The sequence below is a fragment of the Callorhinus ursinus genome, unplaced genomic scaffold (genome assembly GCF_003265705.2).
Source record: "Callorhinus ursinus isolate GAN/ISIS: 27379988/994484 unplaced genomic scaffold, GSC_fseal_2.0 scaffold40, whole genome shotgun sequence".
Taxonomy (NCBI): Eukaryota; Metazoa; Chordata; class Mammalia; order Carnivora; family Otariidae; genus Callorhinus; species Callorhinus ursinus.
Window position 1 is genome coordinate 10924175 of NW_027397102.1, and position 26519 is coordinate 10950693.

Below are 26519 nucleotides of genomic sequence, written 5' to 3' on the forward strand. Positions count from 1 at the left end.
TCAACCAATAGGTCAAAGAAAAATCACAAGGGAAATTAGAAAACACTTAGAGATGAATGAAAATGTAAATACAACATATGAAACTTATAGAATGCACTGAAAACAGTGCTTGGAAACTTGTAGCTATAAATGCCTACATTAAAAAAAAAAAAGATCTCAAGCAATAACCTAACCTTATACCTTAAGAAACTAGAAAAAAGGAGCAAACTAAGCCCAAAGCTAACAGAAGAGAGGTAATAATAAATTTTAGAGCAGAGATAAACAAAATAAAGGGGAAAAGTACAATAGGGAAGAATCAGTAAAACGAAAATTTGGATCTTTGAAAAGATCAACAAATTGAAAACTAGACTGACAAAAAAGAGAGAAGATGCAAGTTAATTAAAATCAGAAATAAAGCAACACTACTACTGACCTTACAGAGATGAAAGGGATTATAAGTAAATACTATGAACTTTACACCAAGAAATTAGATAACCCAGAAGAAATGAACAAATTCCTTGAAACTTACAAATGACCTAAACTGATTCAAGAAAAAATCTGACCACATCTGTAACGAGAGTTTGAATCAGTAATCAAAAAAAATTTCTCAACAAAGTAAAGTCAGGAACCAGGAGATGGTTTCCGTGGTGAATTCTATCAAACATTTAAAGAAGAACTAACATAATCCTTAAACTCTTCCAAAAAAGTGTGAAGAGGAAGAAACATTTCCTAACTCATTCTATGAAGTCAGTATTACTTTGATACTGAAGACAGGTAAAGACATCACAAAAGGGACGCCTGGGTGCCTCAGTCAGTTAAGCATCTGCCTTTGGCTCAGGTCATGATCCCAGGTCGTGGGATCTAACCCCATGGCCAGCTCCCCAATCTGCTTCTCCCTCTCCCTCTGCCCCTTCCCCCACTCTTGCTCTCTCTGGCTTTCTTTCTCAAATAAATAAATGGAATATTACTTAGCCATCAGAAAGGAGGAATACCCAACTTTTTGCATCCTTTCTGGATGCATCAACATGTGTGGGACTGGAGGAGATTATGCTAAATGAAACAAGTCAAACAGAGAGAGGCAATTATCATATGGTTTCATTTGTGGAACATAAGGAATAGCATGGAGGATATTAGAAGGAAGGGAAAAATGAAGGGGGGGGAATCAGAGGGGGAGATGAACCATGAGAAACTATGGACTCCAAGAATCAAACTGAGGGTTTTAGAGGGGAGGGGGTGGGGGGATGGGTTAGCCTGGTGATGGGTATTAAGGAGAGCATGTATTGCATGGAGCACTGGGTGTTATATGCAATGCATCATGGAACACTACATCAAAAACTATGATGTACTGTATGGTGTGATTTATCCTAGGAAAGAAAGGATGGTTCAACATAAGAAATCAATATAATACATCATATTAACAGAACAAAAGGAAAAAAGCACATGAACATCTCAATTGATGCAGGAAAGGCATTTGACAAAATACAATACACTTTCATGATAAAAGCCCTCAGAAAACCAGGAATAGAGGAAAATTCTTCAACATTATAAAGGGTACTTATAAAAAACCGTTAACTTCATGCTCAATGGTGAATGGCTTAAAGCATCCCCCCTAAGATTAAGAAGACAAGGATGCCCACTTTTACTACTGCTTTTCAACATTGTACTGGAAGTTATAGCCAAAACTATCAGAAAAGAAAAAGAAATAAAAGCTATCTAAATTAGAAAGAGGTAAAATGATCTCTGCAGATGACACAATCCTACTGATTAAAAAACCTCAAAGAATCCAAAAGAAAGTTACTATAGCTAATAAAGGGGTTCAGCAAATTTGCAAGCTATAAGATCAACAAACAAAAGTCATTTTTGTTTCTATACACAAAAAGAACAAACTAAAAAGTAAACTAAGAAAACAACCCCATTTACAGTAGCCCCTAAAATAAATAACTAGGAATTAATATAACCAAAGAGGTGAAATATTTGCATGCTGAGAACTACAAAAAACATTGCTGAAAGAAAAGGACTTAAATAAGTTGAAAGACCTCTTGTATTCATAGATAAGACATAACATTGTTAAGATGTCAGTACTACCCAAAGTGGTCTAAAAATTTAATGCAATGGCTATCAAAATTCCAGTCCCTATCTCTTTTCACAGAAATGGTAAAGCCCATCCTCAAATTCATTTGGAATTCTAAGTGTGTCATTTTATATGCTTTAATCCTCTCTTAGTGTTTATATTTCCTGCCTAAAAAGTTCTAATTCATTGTAAAACACTAGCCTATCCTTTTAACATTATCAAATGTATCTATTTGTATTGCTATCAAAATGTAGTGAATATCTTGAAAATAGTCGGTCATTTTCTGTTTATCTATTTCATCCTATTTGGCTACTACCAACGTATTGGGCACTAAATTCACTTTCTTTGAGCAGTTACATTTCTCATTCTACATTTTGAAAATTAGTTGAAGTCTATTGCAGCCATAAGATGTAAAAGCTCTTAAATATGAATTTCATACTTAATGGGGAAAATATAGTGGATCACTGACAAGGCTACCAAACTAATGTCCTGCACAGGTAGGCACTATTAATGGCATCATCTTTGTGTACCAAAGACAGCAGCTTCCACATATCTAGGTACAAGTAGGTATGAGTGTATACATTATGCCATGTTTCTTTTTTTAGCTCTGAAAATACTATAAAACATCTTACCTGTTACTGTTAACTTCACTGAATCTAGCATGTTTTCACAGGAAGCCAATTCCTATCAAAGTAGAGAAAACTTTCAGTTTATGGCTTAATAAATTCTTAAGATGATAATCATGAAGTTTTTCTTGAGCACTTATTTATTGAGCGTTCATTAACATAAGATGTCCCAGTCGGCATTAATAAAAGTGAGTGAGAATTAACTCCAGTCATCTAGAACCTTAAAATCTAAATGTATGTAGAGAGAAGATCAACTATGTCAATAACTCACTCATGAAGATAGGTTGTCCAGGTAACTAGTCTTGAATACAACCAGAAAGGTTGAAGTAAAGTTAAAAATGTTCCTGAATATTCAAGGTAGATTTCACAAAGTCTATATACAATAAAGCTAGTAGACTTTACGAAAGGTCTGTCATGTTTGCCTGTGAGGTGTTTTTCCCAGTTTAACTTTAGACTTTGTCAATATGGCTTTTCACTATATCATTTTTTTGCACATTCAAATTAATACATGGTTTGGATCTCATGCTTGGGAAGTCATTGCCCACTTTCAGATTATTAGAACATAAAGCTCAAAGCTACTTAATTATTACATTCATACCTATGAGTAAATAATGTCTCATGTCTATAAGAGTAAGTAATTTAGCTTTTCTAGTATTTTTCTAGTGAATACTCATTAAAATTATTCCCAAGAAACTTCTAGTTTATATTCAGGTACATGAGGCAAATTTAAAATTAAATGTGGTCAGGAACTCCACAGATACAGGTTCATTGAAGTGGGAGGGTCCAGTGATCTATTTTTCCCTTGGTGATGTTTGGAAAGATAAAGAAGGTAAGTTTTCTGGATAGAGAGATTCACTGTCATTCAGTAATAAATTCATTAATTGCCAACTGGGTGTCAGATACTAAGCTACAGAAAAATTTAAGTGTTTTTTTTTCTACATGGAAAAACATGCTTCTGGAATAATTAACGTGTGTAGTATTTTGATTGATGATCTAATCATGCAGATTAATGCCAGTTAGAGAAATGATATGGGAATTTGTGGGAATAGAATAAAGTGGAAGATATAGATAACCCAGTTCTTATAGATCTGTAATAGGACCTAGCATCATTTCAGCAGATAGATTTCACTAGAAAACGGTTGGTGTTTTTTTTTTTTGGCCATTGAAACACATTCTCTGATCAAAGAGAAAGGAACCTGGCCTGATTTAAGGATTTATAGATAGATGATAAATAGATAGATAGATGATTGATAGATAGATGATAGATAGATAGATGGATGGATAGATAGATAGAAAAAGTATGTAAATTAATTTATAAAATATATGTACATATAAATTAGTAGATGGAAACATTTTCATTGCAAAACTTTTTATAAGGTTCCCTTATGTATAACCTGTGCCTTATTCCAGCCTCATATTTACTCCATTAAAAATCTAAGCTACTACTTTTATATGGATTTGTTTAGGCTGTGCATCACATAAGTGATTGTTTGAGTGCCACAAAACTTAAGCACAGTAACCATGGCTATTAGCTTGTCCTCTTTACTATATACTGGGATGATTTCCAGGAAAACCATAATTACCTCCTTAAAAATGAATTTTTAAATCAGACATTTTTAACCCAACTCCTTGGACTTCTGGAGGTTGTCTGTGGATGGGTGTGGATGGACTTCAGGAGTCAAAGAACGGTCTGAAAGTGTATGGAAAATTTGTTCGGGATGAATATTTTTTCGGCACAATCATTAGCTTCTACATGTAGGTGTGGTCTTAAAAGCAACAAGACTTTCTACCCTAAAATCTTATACATTAATACCTGAAATTCTATTACTGATAGGTCATTCATTTAAGTGAAACATTTCTTTTCTCTAAGATCCTCTTAAAGATAAAATTTCCCCAGGACGGACAACATACTAGGTCTCTGAAATATCCATGGATTCATCCCCCCCCCCCACTTCCTGAGCCCACTACTTTAAGTCAAGAAATTTATGTGTAATTATTTTACATTATTACAACAATCTTTTGATATAGATAGTACTATGATCTTGATTTTAGATGTGAAAATTGAAACCTAGAGAGGTTCAGTAACTTCCAGAAGGTTGTGTACGTGGGTCATAATTAGCAGAGCTAGGATTCAAACCAACCTATGCCTTCCTTACTCTCAGCCCTAAACTAATGCCATGAAACTCCCCAGAATAAGGAGAAAGATGCTTACTTTAATTAGGCGCAAGATTTCTGGGCAGTCATGCGCCTCTGCAGGTCTTACTCGGAAAGAATTCATGCTTGCTTGCCTCATGCCTGATTGGCTTCTACCTGGTTGCCTTATGCCTGGTTGGCTTGGACTTGGTTGGTTCATGCCTGCTTTGCTTGTTCCTGCTTGACTTGTGCCTGATTGGCTCCAGCCTGGTTGCCTCATGCCTGATTGACTCATACTGAATTGGCTCAGGCCTGGTTGCCTCAGGCCTGGTTGACTTGTGCATGGTTGGCTTGGGCCTGGTTGCCTCATGCTTAGTTGACTTCTGCTGAATTGGCCCCAACATGGTTGCCTCATGCTTGGTTGCCACATGCGTGGTTGGTTCAGACCTTGTTGGCTCATACCTGGTTGCCATGTGCCTGGTTGGCTCCTGACTGGTTGTTTCATGCTCAGTTGGTTCACGTCAGGTAAGCTTGTATTTGGTTGGTTTACAACCAGTTGGTTCATACCAAATGAGCCCATGCCTGGCTGGCTCATCCCTGGTTGGTTCATGTCTGGTAAGCTTGATTGTTTCATGCCTGATTGGTTCATGCCAAGCTGATTCATTCCTGGTTGGCTAAGGACTTGTTGACTTATGACTGGTTGGCTGAGGACTGGCTGGCAGATGATGGGTTGGCAGATGATTGGTTGGCCAGTGACTAAGTTAATCTTGATGGAGCAGGAGTCCTTAACTACAGCACTGTAGTGGGAGGCTTTAGGACGTTTCTGTTTTTTCTCAACTTGATTGGTACTTTGAGACCCCTCTATCAAGATGAGAATGGGAAAAATAAAGGACTACCTAAAGAAGATTACTGATGCCTCTGATTTGCTGGAGTTGACCTCACCAGCGATTACAGCTGTAGCCTTGGCTGGGTTTCAGGTTGTCATCTAGCCTTTCTCTGCCAACAGGCCGGAAGTGAGGGGAAGAAAATGACCCTGGGGGAGTATTACTGCTTCACCCCCTTGCACAGTCACTGCATCATAGTGATGGAAGTCACAATGCTCATATTTACGTGCCTAAGTGCTCCCCCATGTGGTGAGGGACAGGGCCTGCTTGACCACCACTTTATTTTCTCCTTTCCTGGAGCTTAAGAGGGTGGAGCAAGAAACTGGAAGGAGTCTGAGAGCTTATGCTTGGCGTTCTCCCTAAAAGTGCCTGCTATTTTAACCACTCAATTCAAAGATAGTTGCTTCAATTCTGTTTTCCCTCTGCCCCGGCCCTGAAATAATTCACTTCCTATTTCTGTCCTTACTTCCACTTACCACCTCTTTCCCATAGACATAGAAACTAGAACGCTTAAAAAGGTTGTCTTAATGAGATTCCCAAGTCTCTAATGCAGAAAATATTTCTTTACAAATAATTAAAAATAACTAGTTACTATTTATTGACTTATTTTATGACCTAGGCTCAGTGGGAAGCACATTACATTTTCTCATTTAATCCCATAGCAATCCTATTATCCCCACTTCAGAAAATAGTTCAAAAGATTTGGTAAACTAACCAAGGCCTCAACAGTTGGGGAAGAGCCTGAATTCAGGCAGAGGTGTATTCAACTCCATTTTCAGGCATTTTACCGTCACACTATCCTGCCTCTTACACACACTATTCTTATTCTCCACCCCCATATCTGTGAAATCCAGATTATCTTTTAACCCCATCCTCCCTCACAGGAACCCTTCTCCCATCATTTTATTTGTTGGCTCATTTCCATAATAATGTATATTACGTAAATGGTGCTAAAATTGTTACAGATGGAGTGGCTTTTGTTTTTTGATTATACCAGAGTACCTTGGTTGAGGTTATTTCAAGTCTCACACTGTGTTAAGAGCCTTATATATGCATTACTTCATTTAATCATCAAAGCAACTCTGTGAGATATATACTGTTGTTCTACACTTTACTAATAAAAAAGTGGAATTTGAATTAAGTAGTTTGTTCAAGTCTAATACATGGCAGAATGGGGACAGAGTCCAAAGCCCAGCCCATGGACAGAACAGTAAATAGAACTGTGGGGCCACAATCACCATTTGGCCTATACTGGCTATAAATGGAAACTAGAGGGCCCATTTTCATATAATGACAGGCAAATCAAGTCACATCACAGAATTATGCTAAACCTAACATATTATATGTAGGTAATTTGATCTCAATCCATTTGTAATAATAATGAGAGCTAAAATTTTATGAACGATTCCTGTGATGTCAGGCATGATTTTAAGGAACAATTTACTTGCAATAATTCATTTTTTCCTCACAACAATCCAGTGATGTAGATGATATTATTATGACCATTTTTTCAGGAGACAGATTCAGAGACATTAGATAACCTGACTTAGGTCACACAATGAAAATTTCAGACAAAATTAGGAAAACCCAGTTACCATTTTGGTTTTTCTGAAATGCCATGAAAGGGGTGAAGGAATTTTGCTGTTTGTTTTTAAAATCAAACCATTTGCATAATTTATCATGGGGATGTTTGACTTTTTTTTTCTGCTTTTTTAGTGGAGGCACATGTCCAGTTGATCCCTTAAAGAGGTAAAACTAGAAATTACAGTTTAGTGACCTAGCTCTGCTAAATAGTTCCTTCTGTATTTTGGCTCATAAACATTAACATCACTTGAAAGCCATGTAGGTTTTCATTTTCTTTTTAAAGAATGTTTGGTTTGAGTATCATGCAATTTTGATTTTAAGAGAACACACCAACAATGCATATTCTTGCTCAGTTACTTATTAACACAAATTGTCCCATCTTCAGAATACAGAATGAGATTGCCTCCATCAGCCATGCAAATATCTTCACACTGTAGCTGTAATAACATCAGGGAAAAACTAAGTTGTTTTAAATATTTAAACAAAACCTTCAATAATCAGTATTTGCCACAAGGTGGCAGTGTTATCCAGTTTGGGAACTCAAAGTCTAAATGATTATATTTAATAAAAGTATACATATTAATTTGAGGTTTTTGTCATTTCCAGACCTTATCAGAAAAAGTTTGTAAATATTATTAGTCTTAACATACTGTTTTATTACAGTCTATGTAGTGAATTACATATGCCAAGACCTGCCAAATTCTAAGATTTCAAACTGCGTGCATTGTCTGCTCTAACAAGATGTTTTAAATTTAATATAATGTATAGATCTAAAAATATGGATATATTTATGCATTAAAATGACTCCCACTCATAACATGCCCTTTTATTAAGATGCTAAGTAAAATCCTATATTCTCAATTCTGACCCTAGCTTGGTTTCATCTAAATGAATATTCATAGTTGAAAAGGCATTTGTATAGTTTTAATCTATAGCAAACAGAATTTAAATTTGCTGGAATCTCCATATACCTCAGAGCAATATTTTTTTTCCTATCCCTTTTAATTTCACAGGCTTTTAGTTTTTACTTCTGAAAATGCAAATAAAAAGAAATAAAAGAAAAAGAAAAGGCAGAAGATTGAGTAGACTGGGGGATAGGGGGTGGGTGGGAGGGGTGGAGCTTAATGCAGGGAGCCAGACTAGAACAAAGCTAACATATAGGATATTTTCTGAAATAAAAACTTAGGGTGCTTTGGAGGCATCTATCAGTAAGTACCACTTAATATTTTCATAATATTTGCTATATTTTATTTTATTTCAGAATGCATGCTTATTATAAAACATTTGGAAAATATCTAACAGACAGCCAAAAAAATATATATATATATACCTCACCACTTTACTTTACTTGAGCACACCCAAGAATTTGAAGTTTCTTTCCAAATACCAGCAGCAAATTTCCAATTAAGGGAAAATCATCACTTTGCTTATGCTGTCTCTGCTTACCTGAGGGTGCAGATCTGGGATACATGGCTATTTTGTTTATTTTTTCTTAAGTTTTTATTTGAATTGCTGTTAGTTAACACACAGGGTAATATTGTTTCAGGTGTACAACATAGTGATTCAACACTTCCATAAAACACTCAGTGCTCATCCCAATAAGTGCCCTCCTTAATCCCCATCATCTATTTCACCCATCCCCCCCACCCAGCTCCATGTTGATAAGGGAGTTTGTTTGTTCTCTATAGTTAAGGCTTTTTTTCCCTGATTGCTCCTTTGTTTTGTTTCTTAAATTCCACATATGAATGAAATCCTATGATATTTGCCTTACTCTGACTTATTTCACTGAGCATAATACTCTCTAGCTCCATCCACGTCCTTCAGATGACAAGATTTCATTATTTCTTATGGCTGAGTAATATCCCATTGTATATATGTACCACATCTTCTTTATCCATTCATCAGTCAGTGGACACTTGGGCTATTTGCAGAATTTGCCTATTGTAGATAAGGCTGCTATGAACATCGGGGTGCATGTATCCCTTTGAATCATTATTTTTGTATTCTTTGGATAAATACCTAGTAATGCAATTGCTGGATCATAGGGTAGTTCTATTTTTAACTTTTTGAGGAACCTCCATACTATTTTCCAGAGTGGCTGCACCAGTTTGCATTCCCAACAACAGTGCAAGAGGGTTTCCTTTTCCCCACATTCTCACCAACACCTATTGCTTCTTGTGTTGTTGATTTTAGCCATTCTGAGAGATGTGAGATGAAATCTCATTGTAGTTTTGTATTTCCCTGATGATGAGTAATGTTGAACATCTTTTCATGTGCCTGTTGGCAATCTGTATATCTTCTTTGGAAAAATGTCTATTCATGTCTTCTACCCAACTTTAATTGGATTTTTCATTTTTGGGTGTTAAGTTTTATAAGCTCTTTATATATTTTGAATACTAACCATTTATTAGATATTTCCTTTGCAAATATCTTCTCTCACTCCATAGGATGCCTTTAGTTTTGTTGTTATTTCTTTCACTGTGCAGAAGCATTTTATTTTGATGAAGTTCCAAGAGATTATTTTTGCTTTTGATTCCCTTGCCTCAGGAGACATATCTAGAAAGAAGTTGCTATGGCCAATATCAGAGGTTACTGCCTGTGTTCTCCTCTGGTATTTTAATGGTTTCTTATCTTTAATCCATTTTGAGTTTATTTTTGTGTTTGGTGTAAGGAAGTGGTCCAGATTCATTCTTATGCATGTAGCTGTCCAGTGTTCCCAATACCATTTGCTGAAGAGAAATTCTTTTTCCCATGGGATATCCTTTCCTCCTTTATTGAAGATAAATTGATGGTATATTTGTGGGTTCATTTCTGGGATTTCTATTCTGTTCTATTGATCTTTGTGTCTATTTTTGTGCCAGCACCATACTGTTTTGATTACTACAGCTTTGTAATATAACTTGAAGTCTGGAATAGTGATGTCTCCAGCTTTGCTTTTTTTTTTTTTTTTTCCCCCCAAGGTTGCTTTGACTATTTGGGATCTTTTGTAGTTCCATTAATTTTATTTATTTATTTCTTTAATTTTTTTTAAAGATTATTTATTTATTTATTTGACAGAGAGAGACACAGAGAGAGAGGGAACACAAGCAGGGGGAGTGGGAGAGGGAGAAGCAGGCTCCCGGCTGAGCAGGGAGCCTGATGCAGGGCTCGATCCCAGGACCCTGGGATCATGAACTGAGCCGAAGGCAGACGCTTAACGACTGAGCCACCCAGGTGCCCAGTTCCATTAATTTTAGCAGTTTGTTCTAGCTCTGTGAAAAATGCTGGTGGTATTTTGATAGCAATTGCATTAAGTGTGTAGATTGCTTCGGGTAGTATAGACATTGTAATAATATTTGTTTTTCCAATCCATGAGCGTGGAATATCTTTCCATTTCTTCATGTCATCTTCAATTTCTTTCATCTGTGTTTTATAGTTTTCAGAGTACAGATATTTCATCTCTTTGGTTAGGTTTATTCCTAGGTATCTTATGATCTTGGATGCAATTGTAAATGGAATTGGTTCTTTAATTTCTCTTTCTGCTGCTTCATTATTGGTGTATAGAAGTACAACAGATTTCTGTACTTTGATTTTGTATCCTGCAACTATACTGAATTCATGTATCACTTCCAGCAGTGTTTTGGTCAAGTCTTTAGGGTTTTCTTTATATAGTATCGTGTCATCTGAAATACTAAAATTTTTACTTCTTCCTTGCCAATTTGGAAGCCTTTTATTTCTTTTTGTTATCTGATTGCTGTGGCTGGTACAATTTTAAATAACTGGTGAGATTGGACATCCCTGTCTTCTTCCTGCTGTCGAGGAAAAGCTCTCAGTTTTTGCCCAATTTAAGAAGATAGCAGGAAGGGAAAAATGAAGGGGGGGAAATCGGAGGGGAAGATGAACCATGAGAGACTGTGGACTCTGAGAAACAAACTGAGGGTTCCAGAAGGGAGGGGGGTGGGGGGATGGTTTAGCCTGGTGATGGGTATTAAAGCGGGCATGTACTGCATGGAGCACTGGGTGTTATACGCAAACAATGAATCATGGAACACTACATCAAAAACCTAATGATGTAATGTATGGTGATTAACATAACATAATAAAAAAATAAAATAATAAAATAAAAATAAAGAGTAAAGCAAAAAAAAGATAATATTAGCTGTGGGTTTTTCATAGATGGCCTTTATGGTGTTGATGTATGTTCCCTTTAAACCTCCTCTGTAGAGGGTTTTTATCATGAATGGATGTTGTACGTTGTCAAATGCTTTTTCTGCATCATTTGAAATGATCATATGGTGCTTATCATTTCTTTTATTAGTGTGGGGTATCACATTGCTTGATTTGTGAATAATGAACCACGATTGCATCATGGGAATAATTCCCACTTGATTGTGGTGTATAATTTTTTTAATGTATTGTTGCATTTGGTTTGTTAGTATTTTGTTGAGGATTTTTGCATCTATGTTTGTCAGAGATATTGGCCTGTAGTTCTCTTATTTGTGGTGTCTTTATCTGGATCAGGGTAATACTGGCCTGATAAAATGAATTTGGAAGTTTTCCTTCCTTTTCTATTTTTTTGGAATAGTTTGAGAATAGGTATTAACTTCTGTTTAAATGTTTGGTGGAATTAACCTATGAAGTCATCCAGACCTGGACTTACTTGTTGAGAATTCTTTTATTACTGATTCAGTTTCTTTGCTGGTTATTGGTCTGTTCAAGTTTTCTATTTCTTCCTGCTTCCTTTTTGGTAATTTATATCTTTCTAGGAATTTTTCCCTTCCAGGTTGTCCAATTTGTTGGCATATCATTTTTCATAATATTCTCTTATAATTGTTTGTATTTCTGTGAGGTTGGTTGTTATTGCTGCTCTCTCTTTTGTTATTTTATTTATTTGGGTCCTTCTATTTTCCTTTAAGTCTGGCTAGGGGGTTATCAATTTTATTAATTTTTTCAGAGAGCTCCTGGTTTCATTCATCTGTTCTACTGTTTTTCCTTTGTTTCTAGATCATTGATTTCTGCCCTAATCTTTATTATTTCCTTCCTTCTGCTGGCTTTAGGCTTTGTTGTTCTTTTGTAGTTCCTTTATATGTAAAGTTAGGTTGTTTATTTGAGACTTTTCTTCCTTCTTAAGATAAGACTGTATTGCTATATACTTCCCTCTTAGGACTACTTTTCCTGCATCCCAAATGTTTTGGACTTGTGTTTTCATTTTCATTTGTTTCCATGTATCTTTTTACATATTCTTTATTTCCTGGTTGACTCATTCATTGTCTAGTAACATGTTATTTAACCTCCATGTATTTGTGGACTTTCCAGATTTTTTTCTTGTGGTTGACTTCTAGTTTCATAGTGTTGTGGTCAGAAAAGGTGCATGGTGTGTCTTCAATCTATTTGTATTTGTTGAGACCTGTTTTGTGACCTTATATGTGATCTATTCTGGAGAATGTCCCATGTTCACTTGAAAATAAAGTGTATTCTGTTGTTTTAGGTTGGAATGTTCTGAATATATCTGTTCAGTCCATCTGGTCCAATGTGTCACTCAAAGCCATTGTTTCCTTGTTGATTTTCTGTTTAGATGATCTGTCCATTGATGTAAGTGGGGTGTTACTACTATTATTGTATTATTATCCATTAGCTATTTTATGTATGTTATTAACTGTTTTCTGTCTGTGGATGTACCCATGTTGGGTGCATAAATATTTACAATTGTTATTTCTTGTTGGATTGTCCCCTTTATGTTTACATAGTTCCCTTCTTTTTCTCTTGTTATAGTCTTTCTTGTAAAGTCTAGTTTGTCCAATATAACTATTGCTACCAGCTTCCTTTTGACATTTTTTTGCATGATAAATGTTTCTTCATCCCCTCACGTTTAATGTGCAGGTGTTTTTAAGTCTAAAATGAGTCTCTTGTAGGCAGCATATAGATGGGTCTTGTTTTTTAAATCTATTCTGACACACTTTGTCTTTTTTTCTTCTTTTTAAATTCTTATTTTAGGGGTGCCTGGGTGGCTCAGTCAGTTAAGCATCTGCCTTCGGCTCAGGTCATGAACCTGGAGTCTCAGGATCGAGCCCCACATCGGGCTCCCTGCTCATTAGGGAGTCTGCTTCTTCCTCTGCCCTTCGCCCTGCTCGTGCTCTCTCACCCCTCTCATGCTCTCTGGCTCTCACTCTCTCAAATAAATAAAATCTTTAAAAAATAAATAAATTCCTATTTTAATTCTAGTTAAGTAACATGCAGTGTATTATTAGATTCTGGTATACAATATAGTGATTCAGCACTTCCATACAACATCACCCTTTCTGACACTGTATGTGTTTTGATTGGAGCATTTAGTCCATTAACATTCAAAGTAATTATTGATAGGTATGTATTTATTGCTATTTTATTACTTGTTTTGTCATTGTTTCTGGAGATTTTCTCTGATCCTTTCTTGTCTTTGTCACTCTTGATCTCTCTTACACTCAAAGAGTCCCCTTTAATATTTGTTATAGGGCTGGTTTAGTGGTCATGAACTCCTTACGTTTTTGTTTGTCTGGGAAACATTTTGTGTGTGTGTGCAATGTCTCAAAAATATGTAAACACTATATTTTTGCTCTTTTCAAATGTATTTAAATTACAGTCAGTTAACATATAGTGTAATATTGGTTTCATGAGTAGAATTTAGTGATTCATCACTTACATATAACACCCATGCTCAAAACAAAAGTGCCCTTCTTAATACCCATCATGCATTTAGCCCATCCCCTGCCCACCTCCCCTCCATCAACCCTCAGTTTGTTCTCTATCATTAATAGTCAATTATGGCTTGTTTAGATCTCCTTTTTTTTTCTTTTTCCCCTTCCCCTATGTTCATCTGTTTTGTTTCTTAAGTTCCACATATGAGTGAAATCCTATGTTATTTGTCTTTCTCTGACTGACTTGTTTCACTTAGCATAATACACTCTAGCTCCATCCACATTGTTGCAAGTGGCAAGATTTCATTCTTTTTGATGGCTGAGTAATAGTCAATTGCATGTGGATATATATATCACATCTTCTTTATCCATTCATCAATCAATGGACACTTTGGCTCTTTCCATAATTTGGCTGTTGTTGATATATACATCAGGGTGCATGTGCCCCATCGAATCAGTATTTTTGTATCCTTTGGGAAACTACCTCTCCTTCTATTCTTTGTTGAAGATTTTTTCCATTCAGCACTTTAATTATATCATGCTACTCTCTTCTGGCTTGCAAAATTTCTGTTGAGAAATCTCCAGCTTACCTTATGGATTTCCCCTTGTAAGTTAAGGACTTTTGTCCTGCTGCTTTTACACTTTTTTCCTTATCACTATATTTTGCAAATTTAAAGATTTTATTTATTTATTTGAGAGAGAGAGAATGAGAGAGAGCACGAGAGGGAAGAGGGTCAGAGGGAGAAGCAGACTCCCCGCTGAGCGGGGAGCCCGATGCGGGACTCGATCCCGGGACTCCAGGATCATGACCTGAGCCGAAGGCAGTCGCTTAACCAACTGAGCCACCCAGGCGCCCCTGTTTTGCAAATTTAATTACAGTATGTCTTGGTGTTGGCCTGGTTTTGTTGATTTTGATGGGAGTTTTCTGTGCCTCCTGGATCTGGATGTCTGTTTCCTTCCCCAGATTAGGAAGTTTTCAGCTATTATTTCTTCAAATAAATTTTCTGCCCCCTTTCCTCTCTCTTGTTCTAGGACTTCTGTAATACATGAATGTTATTATGTTTGGTGGAGTCACCGAGTTCCCTAAGTCTATTCTTGTTTTGTGTAATTCTTCTTTCTCTCTTTTGTTCAGCTTCATTACTTTCCATTATTGTCCTCTAGGTCACTAATTCGTTCCTCTCCTTCTTCCAGCCTTCTTTTTATTGCATCAAGCATATTTCTAATCTCATTTATTAAACTTTTCATCTCTGATTGATCTTTTTTTTGAAGGTTTTATTTTTTATTTGGATAATTAACATTTTTCATATTAAATCATTTTAAAAACAATTAATTATTACAAGCATTCAGAAAATCATAGAGGGTAACAAAACATCTATGTACCTACCAGGCTGATTAAAGAGATTTTGTTATATATGTTTCAGATCTCTTCCTTTCCCCCCTCATTTTATTATTATTTTTTAAATTTTATTATGGTATGTTAATCACCATACATTCCATCGTTAGTTTTTGATGTAGTGTTCCATGATTCATTGTTTGCATATAACACCCAGTGCTCCATTCAGTACGTGCCCTCTTTAATACCCATCACCAGGCTAACCCATCCCCTCACCCCCGTCCCCTCTAGAACTCTCAGTTTGTTTCTCAGAGTCCATAGTCTCTCATGGTTCGTCTCCCCCCTCTGATTTCCTCCCCCTTCCTTTTTTCCCTTCCTGTGTTCTTTTTTTAAAACATATAATGTATTATTTGTTTCAGAGTTACAGGTCTGCGATTCAACAGTCTTACACAATTCACAGCGATCACCATAGCACATACCCTCCCCAATGTCTACCACCCAGCCACCCCATCCCTCCCACCCCCCACCACTCCAGCCTGATTGATCTTTTTTTAACCTTTATCTCTGAGGTAAGGTTCTCACTGATGTCTTCTATTTTTTTCTCAAGCCCAGTGAGTATCATTATGATTGTTGCTTTAAATTCTCCATCAGGCATATTACTTATATCTGTTTTGCTTAGATCTCTGAGAGTGGCCTTATCTTGTTCTTTCATTTGGGATAAATTCCTCCATCTTCACATTTTGTCTAAGTCTCTTCCTTCTGTGTTAGAAAAGCTGGTCATGTGTCCTGCTCCTGAAAATAATGGCCTTATGAAGAAGAAATCATGTAATGCCCAGGGCCTGACACTTCAGGGAGTGTCTCTGTTACATGCTGCTTTCACTCTGCTGTTCTGTTTTGGATGTTCTAACCTTCAGGCCACTCTTCTGCTGAGGCTCTTTTTGCCTGTTGTGGGCAGTGTTTTGTCCCTGGCCTGAATGTGGCGAGTTTTAACTAGATGTGCTCTGGTCTGCTTGTGAAGTGAGACCTGACACCACCTCTACCAGAACTGAAGTCCTACATACTCTCTGGTTGGAAGACATGGTGTGGAAATGGATCATGCTGGTCTTCTGGGTTAGGGTCCCACTGTGCTGGGACTGAAACAAGCATGATTGAGAAGGGGAATCCCACCAGAGTGCAGGGGTTTGGGGCTTGGCATATGCAAGTTAGGCAGCCAGTTTGGGTGCTGTGGTGCTCACCACAGGTGGCTCTGTCTTTATGCTCAGGGGCAGAGAAGGGAAATGGCTCTCTCCAGCTTCTTTGTTCCCAGAAAGGTCTCTCTGTGAACGCTGCCTCTCAGGGTTATGCTCCAAGAGTGAATAGTCTCTCCCCTATGTGCCTCAGGTGTTCTTCAAATTGCTGTTTCCACACCATCTGCTCCCAGATTATTTGACTGCCTTCTCTCCAGAAGCAGGATAGTGCCCTCCAGCCTCTATCTCTGCCAAGCCTGCTGACCTTTAAAACTCCAGGCTTTAAACCCTGTTGGTTACAAGAACTCACAAAATTCAGTCCTTCTTGTTTTCCAAGCCAATGACTTTGGGGAAACCTTTTCCTTGTGCATTCCCCTGTGTGCTCCCCTCTCTCTTGCTCATCTCTGTGACCCTGGCTCCCTCCCTTCCACAACACCCACAATCCATTTCTCCCCTCAACCACATAGCTGCACTTCCTACCTTCTTTGAGGTGACCTCTTCTCTCTGATTGGTTGTGGAGGTTGTTCTGTCAGTCTTTAGGTTGGTTTCTGGGGTATTTAGGATGATTTGTTAGTTATCTAGTTAGTTATCTAGTTGGGATAAGGTGAGCCTATGGTTCTTTTACTCCATCATCATTTTCTTTTCCTCATGGCTTTTTTGTTTAGACAAGTTCCCTGAGTGTAATCTTTTGTGAAAGGAAAGATGGGTCCAGAGCATAGTCTGGGATGGGGACTGAGAATTAAATTGCTTTGCACATAAAATGAACTTTTTTTTTTTAAGAGAGCTGTGTGTAGAAAGAGGCTGAGTATTCCAGAAACTAGGAAAAGAGATGTTAAATGGAAAGGAAGAGTTTTTGACTTGCAAAGCAGAACCTGGCATAATGGTAATAGCCTGAGTCTTACAGCACAAGACAGCCAATAAAGGTTCTCTTTAAGATGTCAGTATTTAGTTTTAAATTTTTCCCATTATATGCTGTGTGGAAATATGCCTACCTCCTCCTGAGTAATTTAGTGGTTGTCATCACATAGTAGCTTTGTATTTGTTGTAGTTTGGGAGCATGAAAGTGGAGGGATGAAGGCTACATGTCAGGCAGAGGTGCTGAAAGAAGGCCACAGCTGTAGGAATTGAACCCAGAGACTGAGAATTCTGACTATAGCTTGAACTGATTCATAAAAGTTTACCTTGGAGTAGGAGGGATGGGTAAAGAGTATAGATCCTGATGTTACTTGGGGTAGGAATTCAAGACATTTGGTTATTACTGGAATATGTGATGCCAGAGTACTGGGAGACATATGAGTTTCCTAAGAAATATAAAATAGAAATGAAAAATCTGTCAGAATTCTATCTGGAGATAACTGTTTACATTTTAATGACCCTCTTTCTTCTCTCTTTTTCTCTAATGTATTATATATAATTTTATAATAAAAATATAAAATATAAATATATACACAAACTATAATTATATATGATATTGTCTAATTTTAAATATAATTGATATGTGGTAGCTATCTTTTTTGCTTAGCAATATATTATTAGTCTTTCCCCACTGCTATAGCATTACATATAACATTTTTTAAAAAATTTACTATCATTGAACAAATATTAATTAACCACCAACCATATGCCAAATTGTTTGAAGCCCTGTTGAACATTTATCAAATATCTAGTACTATGGCAAATGCTTTATATATGTAATCCCATTTAATCCTCACAATGAGGTAGGCATAATGACCCTAATTTCATAGAGAGGGAAATTGAGGCTTAGAGAAGTTAAACTTACCAAGATCACACAACTTGGTTTGAGCCAGGATTCAAACCCAGAACTAATGTGATTCCTGAGCTCACTGCTTTGAACCAGATGCTAAGTCACTTCACTGTTTATGTATACGTTTTATTTAATATGACATTTGATGTGCATTTTTGTTTCCAATTTTATAGTATTAACAGTGTTCCAGTGAATATATTTGTGCAATACGTTTTTAAATAAACATCACTTTAAATATGTCTGGAGAACCCAGAAATTTTTAGAAAAATATCAGTAGATGAAACCTGAACAAAAGCTCTATTTAAGATATTTAAATACCTTGCATTTGAAATATAGGACACTTAGGTAAAAGATCTCCCTCAGTATACAAGTTTCAGCGAATACCCGGGGAGTATCAAGTTAGGACACTTTTCATGTTAAAAAATATAGGAGTGCCTGGGTGGCTCAGTCGGTTAAGTGTCTGACTCTTAATCTCAGCTCAGGTCTGGATCTCAGGGTTGTAAGTTCAAACCCCATGTTGGACTCCATGCCCATGTGGAGCCTACTTTAAAAAAAAATTATTTTTATTCTAACTCTTCAAATATTTTTTAATTTTTTTCTTTAAAGAGAGAGAGAGCAGGGGTTGGGAGAGGGAGAGAGAGAATCCTAAGCAGGTTCTATGCCCAGGGCAGAGCCTGGCACAGGACTTGATCTCATGACCCTGAGATCATGACCTGAGCGAAGACCAAGAGTTGGATGCTTAACTGACTGAGCTGTGCAGGCTCCCCTCTTCAAATATTTTAAGGAGAATCAGAGGGAAGTGGGGGAGAAAAGCTATCCTTAAGAGGTTTTTTGAATACAAAACACTAAAAGGAAAAAATTCAAGTACTAGAATAAAACAATTCAGGAAATATTTAAGAAATAACTTATCCCCATTTAAATTCTTAATTATTAAGAAATTTAATGTAATTTAAATTCTGCTTTTTCCCCTTCAATTAATCTTCCTTTTAAACTGCCTAGTAACCCAACTAAATATTATTATAATCTTACTTTTCTAGTATCTTCAAATATCCCTGTTCCTGTATTAAAATTCTTGGAAAGCCTCTCTCTTCAGAGTATGGTGGTAGTGAGGCAGGGGACTGATACTACAGCTATGGCCCCAGAGAAAGTTCATATCCTCTTCTTATTTGTACTCACTAATCTTACTAATTTTTAATTATTTATTGTCTTTCTGAAATGTCCCTAGTTTAAAAGTAAACCCCAGCTCCAAAAGAGGAATAATGAGAGTCTTTTCCACATCCAATCAAGAAATAATATTCTTGGAGAAAATGGGAGGTGAAGTTAAAGTTGTTAAGAAGAATATAATTCTGGGATGAAAGCAGACCAAAAAGGCTAACATGAAATTGAGAACTCAATTTACTTCAATGTTATTAGGAAACATTCAAGATAGCAGGGAGCAAAGTTAAAGGAAGCATGTTTCCAGAAACTGAGTTTATGTTACTGATGTTTGATGAGAGAATTCTCCTTCACTTGAACTTTGGAACTGGAAAAGTCGTAACAATAAACTATCTTCTGTTATATTATGGACTACTATGGAAAATGTTATTACTCACCAAATGCTAGTGATTTTGAAACATATACTCTAAGATACATTCCTCTTCTTCTACAAACCTATCTATTACCAAAAAAAAAAAAAATTAGAGTTGTCCATCATAGAGGTGAAAAAAATGGGTTCTGCTTAAGTTGGTTCTGGGCTCTGTGCCATCATCACTTGTTTGGTGATAATATTCTCACCATTGTAATGGGTTTCAGTCAGTTGGAGTAAATAGAATTTTGGAGCATAAGCTCAGAATTCAAAATGCTCTCAGAGAAAGAGAGAGAAGAATATTGAACTTGGTATCAAAAAACCGAAAACAAAACAAACAAAAAATCCTAGTTCAAGAGTCAATTCTGTGCTTCTTAGTAACTTTGAGGCCTTAGGAAACTTAACCTCTTTGAGCCATAGTTTTCTCATGTGTAGAGTTGAGACAGTAATACCTGTGCAGCCTCACAGATTTGTTGTGAGAGTTTATTCAAATGAAAAAGTGTATAAGAACTTAACAAATGTAAGGGATTATTAGATTTAGAGTGATAATGATATCTATAAGTGGAAAACAAGAAATAGCTAATTGACTAAGAATATAACAAATAATTAAATGGCCCTTGTTAATCTTCTTAACCTCCTCCTCTACATCTCCCTTAAATGTTAATGATCCCTGTGGTACCAGCCTTGGTTATCACCTCAAGCTACCCTTTCAACTGGGGTTCATATCCACTTACCACTCCCCTACCTACCTCAAACTCTATTCTTAGCTATATTGAACCTTTTTCACTTTCTGAGCGCAGACACTGTCTCTCCCTCCCCTCCCCATATTCAGGCAGTGTCTCTTCTTGTTATGCTTTTACCCACTTCTCAATGCCTAATTTCCAATTGCCTAGTTAATTCTTACTCATTATTCAAATCTCAATGTAGACATAACTTTTTGCAGCAGCCTTCCCTGACTCCCTTTAAACAAACTTGCCCCCATGCACTTCCTATTGAACCCCATTCTTCCTCTATATATTGCCAAAAGAAAACACCCACATCAGAACATCTGGTAGCTCATTAAAATGAAAACTTCTAGGATCCACCCTCCAGATGTTCTGATTCAGTGGTCTGGTGTAGAGCCAGTCTGCAAGTTAACTAGCATCCCAAATGATCCTGATGCACCCTAAATGTTAAGAGCCACATTCTGTCATAATATTCATCACCCTGAATTAAAATTTTAGATCTGTCTCTTCCCTCTAACCTGTAATGAGAACAGGGACTGTGTCTGCCTTGCTTATGATTTGTGTTTCCAGTGCCTAGTATACAGTAAGGACTCAATACATGTTGAAACAAATAAATAAATAAGTGACTATATGAAAGTAAAGAAAGGGAAAGAACAGGTCTCCTAAAGTGGGAAAAACAGTGTGAATTCTGTGAGGCCCTTTGAACCCTACATATCAATTACTACAAAGAGATGTGCTCTAAAAACACACACACTAAATGAAAAACATTTACCACTTTGGTGGCTACTAGATGATGAGGATCCATAAAAATGTCTCAGGGCATGTGCTTGACAGCAACGGCCCATGCGCCATGCCCCTCCTAAGGACAGCCACAGGAAAGGCGGGCCTGGGAGGGAAAATGGGACTGAGCATGCACTCCCCACTTACCCTTGAAAAGTCGTAAGAGAACACAATAAAACTTCAGGATAGCTTCACCTTCTCTGGCTGACCATGATAATCAAGTAATAGGAGCATTAATAATGCCAGAATCCTGTCTGGTGGTCTTTTTTCATTATCATTTCAAAATCAGGAACACCTCTAGCTTGCATTTTGTGGTATATTTTTTTCTTAGGAAGTAATGTTGACATTAAAACAAAAAAAAATTCATTGCTTTGGAAAGGGAGTGTTTTTCCTGAATGAATAAATGCTATGGGCTTGGTAAAAAAAGAAAAAAGAAAAAAGAAAAACATTTACCAATTCTTAGATTCACTGTTGTAAAAGCTGCCAAACATGAGTTACATAAATCGTTTAATGGAAACTATAGATGATTTTTCAGAAACCAAAAAGTCACATTCACAACAAACTGTTAAATCTGGTTACTGCTGGAGAGTGGGATTGGGACAAGGGTAAGGGGTTTAGGTTTTTACTTTATATACTTCTGTATTGTTTGCTTTTCTTAAAATTACCAAAAATAATTGCTTTAAAAAGTCAAGGACTATGCTATTGACTCCATGATTTATCAATACGCTACTCTACAAAAATGCATTTGAATAGTTATTTATAATCCAGCTTTTTCTATGATACTTAGATATTTGGGACTGAAGTGTAAGTATTTAGCTTTAAACATTTGCCTTATTCTTTTCTTCTGTTACTTTTAAATATGGCTCCAGAGAATAGCCTTTATATCATTGATTCAGTGGAAAAGTCACACTAAACAGATATTAAAGCAATATGGTAAAGGGCTGAAAGTGAGGGAATTGAGGAGATGTTTAAGGGTTAAAAACTTACAACTAGGGGCACCTGGGTGGCTCAGTTGGTTAAGCGACTGCCTTCGGCTCAGGTCATGATCCCAGAGTCCTGGGATCGAGTCCCGCATCCGGCTCCCTGCTCCACGGGAAGCCTGCTTCTCCCTCTCCCGCTCCCCCTGCTTGTGCTCTCTCTCTGTGTCAAATAAATAAATAAAGTCTTTAAAAAAATAAATAAATGTTAAAAAAAAACTTAAAACTAGTAGATAAATAAGTTCTGGAGATCTAATGCACAGCATAGTGATTATAGTCCACAATACTGTAACTTCAAAGTTTCTAAGACTAGATTTCAACTGTTCTCAATACGGAAAAAGAATTATGTGACATAATAGAGTAATGCTACTGTAATAATCATATTGTAATATATAATTACACAATGTTATAGGTCTATTATATCTCAATTTATAAAAAGGAGCAATGAGGTTGAGAGAAGAGCACTAGCTTTGAAATCAAACAGTCTTCAGGCTGAATCCTGGCACTGCCATTAATAATGCTGTGATGTTAGAAAAGTTAGTCTCTCTGAACCTCAGTTTCCACCTCTTTAAAATGTGCTAATAATACCTTCCTCACAAAACTGTTGTAAAGAACAAGTATGATGTACTATATGCTGGCTAACCGAATGTAAAAAATAAAAATAAAGAACAAATAGGAGTTTAAATGTAAAGTGTCTAGCATAGGACTAGGTATTCAATAAATGCCAGCTTTCTTTTCCACTTTGCTCATTATACAAATAATGTACTGAGCACTTATGTGCCAGACATCACTTCATGCACTGGGAATACACTGGTTCACAAAATCAATGTGGTCCTTGCCCTCATGGAGCTAGAGTATAGTGGGGGAGGCAAACATTAAATTATATCTATCCATCTGTGTGAGAAAAAGGTGTGATAAGTGCCGTGAAGAAGAACCACGGGGTGTATGAGAGAGTATCACAGGGGAGTTGAATTTGTTGGGTTTTCTTTTAATGTAAAAATGTGGGTACCTTAATTGGGAAGTGACAATTAAAGTGAGTAGGTATTGGTCAGGCAAAAAGTAAAGCAGAAGCAAAAAAGAACCCTTCATTGCTTAAATCTGAAACATGTTTTTTCCTTCCACTTGAAGGTAGAAAAACATAGGAAAGTGTGTGTGTGTGTGTGTGTGTGTGTGTGTGTGTGTGTAGAAAAAAGAATTGCCCACTGGCTTATATAAACAGGAGATATCATTTCTGAACTCTGCATACACGAGAATTTATCTTAAAGTGAGTCTGTAATGACCCCATAAGAAAGAACTGTTAAGAAGTATAAGAAAGCTAAGTTTTCTTTACAGTACATCAATGCTATGAAATTTGCAATAATGAAACTGTCTTTCCACAATCCAGTCAATTCATTCTTGAATCATTCCATTGAAGAACTCACCAAATATGTTATCCATTGCTAAGCATTGCCTTAAATTTCATTGTCTAATTTTTTAAAAACACTATGAAGTGCTTGCTCAGATAGTTAGTGAACTCTGAAGGGAAAGAATTGCCTGACCAATAATGTAGCTCAGGAGATTCAAGTATGCTTCATTCATTGTAATCCTGTATTACTCATAGTCTAGAAGATGTCTTGAAGGCCAAAAAAGAATTTAGTAGGGACCCAGGAAATCCTGAATGACCTCAAAGTTTCCAGGAGTGACCTAGCTTCCCAAAAGTTAATCTGAGGATCACTCCATGACTATAAGATTTTAGGCTTTCCCTTCCCTTTATTTACTTTCAGTCCTTCACAAAAGGAGCCCATCATTGCTTTGAATTTTCTATCTGTCACATCCTTCCCATCCTACATCACCATAGCCTGGATTAATGTATCATCTCATTTGGTCTCCCTAGCTTCAGGCTTTACCCCTCTAGTCTACCCTTCGCATGTATCCATGTTACTCATTATTTTCTTTTTCACATATAGCATTAGGTGCTTGGAATTGTTCTGAACATTATGAACATATTAATTCACTTAATACTCCCAGTAATCCTTTTATATAGGTATATTGTTATCCTCATTTTACAGGTGAAGATCCTGAGGGCACAGAAGAGGTTAAGTTACTTGCCCAACCAAGGTTACACATTTAGTAAGTGGTAGACTGGGATTTAAACTTAGGTAGCCTAGTGCCAAAGTCTTTTCTTTTTAACTGCTATCCTATACTGCTACTTTCAGTATAGTGAGATACCCTCCTGCTACTCCAGCCTTACTGATCTTCTTTTCTGTGAATTCCTTCAGCACTGATAAACTATACTACTTTGATACTTGCTTTTTATGTGATTGTCTTATGCTTATTGATTAGACAACTTAACCAGGGTATAAAATTCTCAAGGAGCAGGAGCAATGTCTTATCTGAGTTCTATAGCCCTCAGAACACTTAGCACAGGGCTAGGGACCTAATAAGTTGCCCAAAACTTGAACAAACCTCCAAAGGTTGATATATCAAATGATAGCCTTTATCTCTTTAATTATAAATTTCACTCCTCTATTTTGATTAAACCGTATATACTATTATAGGTAACTTATTTACCATGGTTAAAATGACTCAGGAATCAAGGTTCAGAGTTATTTTGAAACATTGGAAAATTGACTCAGTGAGTATTTTATTACTTCAACTTCCCCAAAGTCTGCCATTTTAGAATTCTTTAGTGATGTATTTTACAAAAATTATAGGATAAAGTAAAATAAAAAGCTAATTTAATCTTTGTAACTAACTTGCTGATTCAGATTCCTATATAGTTTATTGTGATTTAGTGTGTGATTTAGAGCCAGAAGACTTGAATCCTAGTCCCATCTCTAAGTCTTTACTAGTTATATAATTTTGAGAAGCTATTTAATCTCTCTCTGAATCCTGCCCCCACCACCTTACCCCACCCCTGCTTTCTTGTCTATAAATTGGGGATAGTATTCACTTACCTCAAAGATGATTTTGAGGATCAAAGAAGGCAATGCATCTGAAAGTGCTTTTTAAACTCTAAAGCACTATACAAATATATGTTTTGTTATTATTCATAGCATAAGGTCAGAGAACAGAGAACTGTTAGTTTAGGATTTAGATTAACCCCTAATCTAAACTGTGTGATCTGGGTGAAGGTATTAACTTCTCTACCTCAACCTCTCCATTTGTAAAACAAATAATGATCTTAATTTCCTCCATATCCTTTTGGCAAATAACAAAAAATCTGATACTAAAAAAATCTGAATTGTTACTGAATTTTTTTCAACCCAAATGATGACCATGCCATGAAGTAAGTTATTTTACATCATTGCCTTCTACTGGCACTTAGTAGTTATATAATTATTTTGCCTGAATAAAATATTTTAATTCTTCCTGCTTTCTATAATTATAAATAATGATAGTGCAAATGCTATATGTACATTATATAGAAAAGAATAGATCACTCTCTTTGCATTATTAAAAAAACTAAACTGAAAGAAATACATATTTTATGGAGCTCTTGAAGTAAATAAAAGAATTTTGCACAAAGAACAGAATATTTCTTCTGTGCTTAGAACTAAAGTTCCAAAAGTACATGACTTCAATTAATGAGTATTCTAGTCCAGTAATAATAACATAAAACTTCTACAAATTCATATGTGTGTATATATGTGTATTTGTACATACATACTTTTAAGTATTCTGCCAATAGAAGACTTCAAGACAAGTCTTTAAGAAAGATTAAACCAAGAAAAAGAAGAAAGAAAGAAAGAAAGAAAGAAAGAAAGAAAGAAAGAAAGAAAGAAAGAAGAAAAAAGAAAGGAAGAAAAAGAAAGAAAGAAAGAGAAGAAAGAAAGAAAGAAAGAAAGAAAGAAAGAAAGAAAGAAAGAAAGAAAGAAAGAAAGGAAGGAAGGAAGGAAGGAAGGAAGGAAGGAAGGAAGGAAGAAAGAAAGAAAGGAAGAAAGAAAAAGAAAAAAGAAGAAAGAAAGAAATGTTTGACTCATGAGACAAGGAAGATATGAATGGAAGGGAATGTAGAAATTGTTGGGATTAGATTGAAGGAAGGGGAAAAGCACTTATTCAGTTAAGTATTCATTCATTAAACATTTACTGATCAGTTACTATGTGCCAGGCAGATATTATGTCAGGCTCTGAGGAGACAAAAGGTGATTAAGACAAATCTCTGTTCTCAATGGTTTCAGTATATTGGAAAGACAGACCTACTGATAGATGATGATAGAGAGATGATAGAAAGATGATA

General features: G+C 36.2%; 1 protein-coding gene and 1 long non-coding RNA gene across 3 annotated transcripts in view; one reads left to right on the top strand and one right to left on the bottom strand.

The window, feature by feature from the left end:
- The window catches only part of SATL1 (spermidine/spermine N1-acetyl transferase like 1), a 32102-nt gene extending 26259 nt beyond the window's left edge, over positions 1-5843 (bottom strand). For both annotated transcript variants that reach the window (XM_073880925.1, XM_025851105.2), the window contains exons 1-2: positions 4889-5843; positions 2683-2734 (exon numbers count right to left, since the gene is read on the bottom strand). In XM_073880925.1, the coding sequence (XP_073737026.1) occupies positions 2683-2734; positions 4889-5473 (637 nt within the window). In that variant the 5' untranslated portion in view covers positions 5474-5843. The remainder of the gene's footprint in view (positions 1-2682; positions 2735-4888) is intronic.
- The window catches only part of LOC141370610 (uncharacterized), a 202930-nt gene extending 176680 nt beyond the window's left edge, over positions 1-26250 (top strand). Inside the window, exon 2 of the long non-coding RNA XR_012374790.1 lies at positions 26070-26250. This is a non-coding gene — a long non-coding RNA (uncharacterized lncRNA). The remainder of the gene's footprint in view (positions 1-26069) is intronic.
- Positions 26251-26519: the final 269 nt, after the last annotated feature.